Source organism: Mustela nigripes, chromosome 2 (assembly GCF_022355385.1).
Source record: "Mustela nigripes isolate SB6536 chromosome 2, MUSNIG.SB6536, whole genome shotgun sequence".
Classification (NCBI taxonomy): domain Eukaryota; kingdom Metazoa; phylum Chordata; class Mammalia; order Carnivora; family Mustelidae; genus Mustela; species Mustela nigripes.
The window spans coordinates 55,092,695-55,100,581 of NC_081558.1; the positions used below are offsets into that span (position 1 = coordinate 55,092,695).

Genomic DNA, 7,887 nt, shown 5'->3' on the forward strand with positions numbered 1-7,887 from the left:
AGTCAGAGAAGCAAGAGTTACTGTAACGAGGAAGACCTCCTGGAAAAGGTGAAATTTCAGCTGTATTTTGCAGAACGGGAGGGATCTGGACAAATGCAAGGGTCCAGGGAGTAGCTACTCACTTCCAAGTTCATCTGTCCTACCACAAGCATGCCTCCATGCCTCTAAGCCCCTGGCCACACTGTGGACAGAGTGAGGAATAAAGCTTTCCAGGAAGGCAATCCATCCTGACTTCTCGCTTTCAAACGCCCTGCTTGGCTCCCCATTGCCTATAGATGATGACACACAAGTCTCCCCCTAAGCCACCCCTGTCTCCCAGGGCCATCCCCACTAAGGCCTAGGTTTGACACAGAGCAGCTTCAGAATGCCCACCTGGATCATGACAGAAGGGAGGTGGAGCAGTGGTCCTAGAAGTCTGTTAGCAAACTCTTCTCCCCATGCACTTGACTCCCAGGTAAACCCTTGCAGCACCTAATCCCAGCCATCTGTATAGTTCAGGGCTCTCTGGCAGAGATACTGTGTGAGCCACGTTTATTATCACATAATTTTCAATTTTCTCATAGCCACATTAAAAAAGTAAAAGGAAACATGAAATTAATTTTAACACCATTTCTTTTTAAATTCCATATATCAAAAAACCCCATCATTTTAATATCATATAATCAATGAATCATGTCTGGATCAACATGTCATCAATACACAAATATTAAAGAAATATTTGACATTCTTTTTTGAACTAAGTCCTTGAAACCTAATGTGTATTTTACATTTTTCAACACATCACAATTCAGATTAGCCATACTCTAGCTACCCGGTGGCCACATGTGGGTGGTGGCTATGGTGCTGGCCAGCACAGTGCTCACAGTGCTAAAACTCATGGGAGTTTTAGCCCATCTCCGTGAGACTTTTCCATTGGCACCTCAATTTCAAAACATCTGAAGCCAAAGTAAGTATCTCCCCTAAACTGGCAGAGCTACATAAAATTCAGCTGAGGAGTCTCCAAAGGAAATTAAAAAGGCCTGGAATAGCAAGAACACAGGTGCCCATGCACCCTGTTCCTGAGGGGGCCTGATTTCAGTCTCTTTAGTTGCACTCTGCAAATAAATGAATGACCTTAGTGGTCTGGTTTTCCAGTGTGCAGCTAATTAGGAGAGGTGTGGACTGGCAGTTAGAACACAGCCAGATGTAAAATGTGGTAGCTGCCAGTAAGAAAGGGAGAAAAGACACAGCTGTCAAGACTTTAAAGGCTAAAGCACCCATCGCACCAACCCCCTAACCCATACCTACATTCATCTACATTAATACCCAGGCCAACCACTGACATCTAGATAATAACACAGAGTTTTCAAAATATAAATGGACTTCCAACTCCTTGTTTCCATAAGCAAATATGTCCTAATTGAGAAATAACATCTGTCCAAATTAGTAAAGCACAAAACAAATTTTAAAAAACCCCACCACACACAACAACAACAACAAAAACCCACTCAACTATGTGGAGTTTAAACGGCTAACCATAAGCTGATCTGTCATTGTAGAGTAACGGAATCAGCCTTTAGAGCCTGGTTGCTCTGAGTTCAAATCCTGGCTTTGCTATTTAATAAGCAATGAAACTGAGCCTCGGTTTCTTCATCTGTAAAATGGGTACAATAGGAACACCTACTCTCAAGAAGTTACAAAGATTAAAAGATACATGTTAAAAGTGCCCAGCAGTCGGCCTTCAAGTAGAAGTACTCGATAAAGAGAAGCTGTTATTTTTCTAATAATGTCAGTCTTTGCCTATCGCACATCTTCCCTTGACACAAGTCTTGCTTTATACTGATATATAATACTAGCCTCCCAACATCAGGTGTCAGGCACTGGCATGACATTATTCTCTGAGGGTGGGACTCTCATTTCTCATCCTTAGCAGGTGGTATTTCACATGAGTGCCATGAGACCTGACGAAGGGACATTTGGGCCATGAAAAACGACCATCACCCTGGCTGCATCACCCCAACCCCCACTCCATCCTTCATCCAATCAAGCTATTGATCTGTGGGTACTGTCTCCTCGAGAAAGGTTACAGTGGGTGTCTGAGGCGTGATCCTGCAAGAAAATGCCTTCCCCACAGGATCCCTTAGGAATGACAAGTATCTAGTGTCCATGTCCTGCTTCCAGCTCTGAGGTTCAGGGTGTTTCACCTGCATCCTCTCTGAGATCAAAGGATGCCAGAATCAGAAAGTTTCTGACCCTTCAGGAAAAGATGAGGAAACTGAGGCACACAGAGACGAGGCATATAGTTTTTTGCAAATCTAGAGGAGGGCCCGGGTAGAACGTGGGTTTCCTGCTTCCCGGTCTAGTCACTTGAACTTCTGCCTTCACCTTTTTGCCCTTGAGCTTTCTTCTACAGTGGAGACTCAGGGCTCCCAGCTTCTACTGAGGCAGAAAAGGGTAAAATTCAAGGAAACTGAGACCAGAGAAACCAGAGATAGCTAGTCAGGTATGAAATTTAAATAAGGCCGGGTCCAGGGTTCAGAAGTACTAACTGACCATAAGGTGAATGACTGGCTTTTATTTGCTCCCATCTAATTTCCATTAATCTGAGCCCATTAAACAAATATTAACTGAGCACCTACTATGTGCAGGGCACCCACCTAGAATCTTTGGACAAATCAATAAACAAAACAAACACCCTGTCCCTGATGAACCTTCTATTCTACTAGAGGAAGATAAGCAATAAAAAGGAGAAGCATATTACATTATTGTATGTTAGATGATCAAAAAGTCTGTGGAAAAAATTAGGAGCGTTTTTTTTTTTTTTTTTCCAATTTTAAATTGCAATAGGCCTCACTGAGAGCAAAGACTAGAGAGATGAGGGAAGCCAGGACTTGGGTGTGTGTTCAAGGAGGGCCAAAGTGTCTGGAAGGGAGGGATGAGCAAGCAAGCAACAGGGAGAAGCAGGAGAGGAGATCAGAGAGGTCACAGGGAGGGTGCAGATTTTGCAGCACCCCCCCCCCGCCCCCCAGGAGAAGGAGGCCACGCATACTCTGGCTAATGTGCTGGAATAAGTAGAAGTGGTGTGGACAGATGCAAGGACAACCATGAGGAGGCTCTTGCAATAATCTAGGCAAGAGATGAGACCGTAAAGGCTTGGACCAGGTTGGCAGCAGCAGAAGTGGTAAAGAAGAGTCAGATTCTAAACGCGAAGACAGAGCTGGCAGGATTTGCTGGCAGTCTGAACATAAGGTGTAAAAGGAGAGAAGTCAAGGACGAAACCCAAGTTTTCTGTCAGAGGAACTGGGGAAGTGAAGTTACCACCAACTGAACTGGGACTGAACTGGGGAATTCAACTGGTGCTGGGGAGGGAAAGCCAGAATTTCTGACCGGACATGCTAAACCTGAGTTTCCTACCACACAACCTAGGTGGAGACAGACATCAAGTGGGCTCCTAGATAGATCAGTGTGGGTTCTCAGGGGAGAGATCTGGCTGGAGGTACCCATCACAGAGATGGAATTTAAGGCCTGCACCTAGTGAGATCACTGAGTGAATGAGTGTGAACAAAGAAAAGAACAGGGCTCATGAGTGAGCTGCAGTGGCCCTGAGATTATGAGGAGACACTGGGGAAGAAGAAAATGAAGGTTGTGTGCGAGCTTCAGCTCTGCTCCCTTCCTGCCTCCCTCACCAAAAGGAACATGATAGAGCCCCTATCCTCAGTATAAGGTTATTTGGGTCCCAGATCAATTCTGCCCTATCCTCAGTATAAGGTTATTTGGGTCCCAGATCAATTCTGCATAGAGAAGACCCACAGGAAGAGGTAGCACTGGAGTACATGTAGAAAGACAAGGTGGATTTTTATAATCAGAAAAGAGGCTCGATATGCCAGATAGGGAGAATAGAATGTGCAGAGGCCCAAAGGCAGTTAGAGGCAAGCTGTCTGGGAGTATGATAAAGAGTTCAGTATGGCAGGGATGGGGGATTATGGGATAAATCAGGGCTGGGGCTTCCACCTCTGGGTGAAGCTGAACCTTCTGACTATCTAGAACTCAGCATGGATGGGACTGGTGGCCCCTCTACTGTCCCCTGTGTTTCTCTAGTGGTGGTATGAAACTTCCTTCTCCCTGTATCACAGAGCCCGGGGGGCTCATACCTCTCTTCCCAGGACCTCTTGGCAATTTGTTATGGGTAAGGATAGCTCAAATGCAGAATACCCTTTAAGCCAAGACGCCAAGAGTTAACTGACAGTGGGAGAACCACAATGACAGGAGGAAGAGATTTTTAATAGCTTCTAGTGATAGGAATCATTCCCAGCCAGCCCCCATTACTAGTTTATATTTTCTCTATTTTAATTAAATATCTGTCACTCACACTCATGCATGCTGCTGCTCCCTTGTCAGTTATGTAGAGGTTAAATGAGAAGGGGTATTGGGAGGAGCACTGGGTTGGGAGTCAGGAACTCTGATCCACTGCTGGCTTGGCCATTAATTAGAGGCGTGACCTTAGGCAAATCCCTTCCCCTCACTGAGCCTCAGTTTCCCCATCTGTGGAGCAAGGGCCCCACACCAAACAGTAAGTGCCTTCTGCTCCGGCCAACTACAACATATTTAAACTCATGGCTCTTCATGGCTCTTCTTGTGTCCCCTGATATCTCCTTATTCAGTCCCTGACTCTGTTTCAGCTGCAGTTCACTATATTCCCCCTGGAACTCTCATAGCCATATGTTCCAGGAGTAATTATCTTCCAATTTCACCTTCCAATTGCATCTTAATTTAACTTTCATTCCTGGGTGCCTGCTGGAATGTCCAAGCCAAGCTTGATGATTTCTAATTAGGCTGCTGTTAAGCTAGTCTGGTGATCCATGACAGGGCACATACTGGGAAGACTACAGGGACAAAGTGGGAAAGGCATGGGCCCCAGGCTCAGACAGACCTGGGCTCCAATCCCAACTCTGGCACACATCATCTGTGTCATCTCGGCCATGATACTTTGCCTCTCTGAGCCTGTTTCTTTCTTGGTAAAATGAAATAAACTCCTCCTTTTTTTTTATAAGGATGTTAAAAGTTCAAAGGAGATAACAGACATAACACACCTAACAAACTCAGTTGGCTACAATTTCTTGGGTACCTACTATACGTTTAGCACTAGATAAAAAAAAAAGCCAGCTCTCAAGCTGGATAGTGTGTGTTTCAATCTTATCTTGGCTCAGTGACCTGCAGCTCAGTTTTCCCATCTATAAAATGGGGATAGCAAGAGTACTTACCTCATAAGGTTACTGTGAAAACTGAATTGACTGAAGTAAAACACTTAAAAGCAGCACCTAGTTCAGAGTAAGTGACCAGTAAATATTAGCCAGTATTCATTGGAAATTTATGACAGACACTGTTCCAGACACCTTATAAGCTTTATTTAATCATGAGAACTCAATGACAAAGATCATACTGTCCCCATTTTTCAGATGAAGAAACAGAGGCACAGAGGTGAAGTGACCTCCTCAAGGTCACATAACTAAGTATATGGTGGTTCCGAAATTCAGTGCCATGGAGTCTGTGAACCACTATGTTACATGATCAGGAAGTTCAGGGCATGGCACACAGAAATCAGAAATGAGCTTCCCATCGTTACCGTCACACTGAAAAAGTAACCAGGTTTATGCTGGAGGCAAGTTACAGGATGGCTAAACCCAAGAGTAGCAACTGCTAAGATTTCCTGGGACCAAACCTGCCTCTCAGTTTATTCCGGCTCATTCCATCCCCCAGCTTCTCAGAAAAGGGAGGGCTTGCCCAAGCCTCAAGCAGGGAAACGTGGGAAAACTGGAACCGCTCTCACCATTGTTTTAAAGTGAGTTTTATTAGGAGTGTAGGAAAAAGCTAGCCTGGCTCTGTTCAGGCTATGCCAGAAACAGGCAGGAGGAGACCTTCTTCCTCCAAGGAGTGGTGCTAGGCACTGGGACCCTGCTCCAGCCTCTCCCAAAGTGGCACTCCTGCTCCCACCCACCCCCATGCCATGACCCACACTCCCTCACTGTCCAGGCATCACACATGCCCAGCAACAACAAAGCCTGGACCTAGGAAGGCTGCTTCCACACTCCCAAGTCCCTGAGGGTCTCCTTTCTCAAATCAGTCTAGCCAAATGTCTCCTGTCTGCACTTAACTCTTTAGACAATGACTTTTTTCATTAAAAAGACTTAAAAAAGAAAAAACCCCACAACACATACACACACACAAGGCAGCAGGATATGGTTCTAAGACAGCCAAAATGGTGGCTTCCTGTTTCTTTAGGGATGTGTGTTTTGGAGTATGGCTTCGGACAAGGGTGTTGGTCCGGGAGAGGGCTGCCTTCTGCTCAATTTTAAAAAGAGAAAGAAAAAAAAGTGACTATCGCTCCTTGGCAGGGAAATTAAGTTAGCTGAGTCTGTTGCCTCGCAAACTCGCCTCTTCCAGGGAACTTTCTGCCCTCGGGGTGGATGGAGTTAGGAATCCCGGGAACAGTTCCAGGCTTCGCCCATCTGAGTCTCAGTCACTAAATCCGTTAAATGACACTCCTCTGAAGGGACTGCTAGTATTCCCGATCAAACGCTTTCTGGATTTCCCGGAATCCCTGAACTGGCAGAGTCAGATTCACGAGGCAGAGAGACTCGAGGGATGGGAGTGAACGCCTGGAGTGCGGCTCAGCCTCGGCAAGTCCCCCTTGGCGTTAGGTCCCTTGTGGGAGGCACAAAAAGGGCCCCCGGCCAGGGCGCTTCGAGGGAGGGGAGCGCGCTGCCTGGGGGGTGGGAGGGATAATTTAGGGCTTTCTAGTCTCCTCCGGTGACTGAGCTCCGAAGTCTCAGGGTCTAGGAGAGACGAGGGAGCAGGCATCGTCTTAAGAGTGCGCCGCCGGGTACTGAGGGGCCAGAAATAGACCCCAGTGTGGGGAAGAGCTGCAGAAAGACCCCGGGGCCCAGGAGGGGTCTCTGAGGGAGCAGCGAGGGCCTGGCGGGAACCCCGAGGAGCCGGGGTGAGGATTCAGGGACGCGACCAAGTAGCCTTCGCGAAAGGAGCGTTTCTTGGTTGCCGAGCGGTGCCCCACACAGTGGTCGCGGTGGGAGCGGGCGGAGCGCGTACGCGGCCAGGGTGCGGCCCCGCTGAGTCCGAGGGAGCGTCCCTCAGGCGGGGGGGTCTCGGACAGAGGCCCCCAGATGAGTCTCAGCCTCCTCGGAGGGGTGGGGGGGGACTCCGGACCCGCCCATATCTCGGCCGCAGCCGAGCAGAGTGGGAAGGTCGGGGGATTTTCGGCGGCTCGCTCCAGGCGCCCCGTGGGCTCCAACTTGGAACGCCTGGCGCGGACCCCTCGCGCGCGCGTCCCTCGGCGCCAGAGGTCGAGCGGAGCCTCCTACCTGCTCTGTTCATCTTCCGGCACGCGCAGCCCGTGGCCGCCCGTCGGTCAGTCAGTCTGTCCGTCCCAGCGCGAGTCCGCGCGCCGCCTCACTCCATGGCCGCCCCGCGGGGCCCGCACTCCCAGGCGCCCGCCCCGCCCCCCGGCGCGCGTCGGACTCCGCGCGGCGCGCAGGGCAAGTGGGGGCGCGGGGCGCGAGCCTCCGGGCTGGGCGGGGCGGAACGGGGAGGGGAGGGGGCGCGAGCGCGGAGCGCGCGAGGCGGTGGCCGGGGCAGCGCGCGGCGTCGCGTTTGCTCACGATTCCGCGCGGAGCGCGGGGCAAGAGGGGGCGCGGGGCTCGAGCCTCCAGGGGCGGGGCCGCGCTGGCCGTGGACCGGGGAGGGGAGGGGGCGCGAGTGCGCCGCGCGTGGGGCGGCGGCCGGGGCAGCGCCCGGCGTCGCGTCCGCTCCGGGTCCCGGCTCCGCAACGGGCGCGCTGCGCTCTGGGTGCCGCGCCTCTGCCGCCGCCGCGCCTCCGCCCCCTCCTAGACGTTT

General features: G+C 50.1%; 1 protein-coding gene across 2 annotated transcripts in view; it reads right to left on the bottom strand.

Annotated features, from left to right (window-relative positions):
* The window catches only part of FGD5 (FYVE, RhoGEF and PH domain containing 5), a 123,032-nt gene extending 115,543 nt beyond the window's left edge, over positions 1 to 7,489 (bottom strand). For both annotated transcript variants that reach the window (XM_059390391.1, XM_059390389.1), the window contains exon 1: positions 7,356 to 7,489. In XM_059390391.1, coding sequence (XP_059246374.1) covers positions 7,356 to 7,368 — 13 coding nt within the window. In that variant the 5' untranslated portion in view covers positions 7,369 to 7,489. The remainder of the gene's footprint in view (positions 1 to 7,355) is intronic.
* Positions 7,490 to 7,887: the final 398 nt, after the last annotated feature.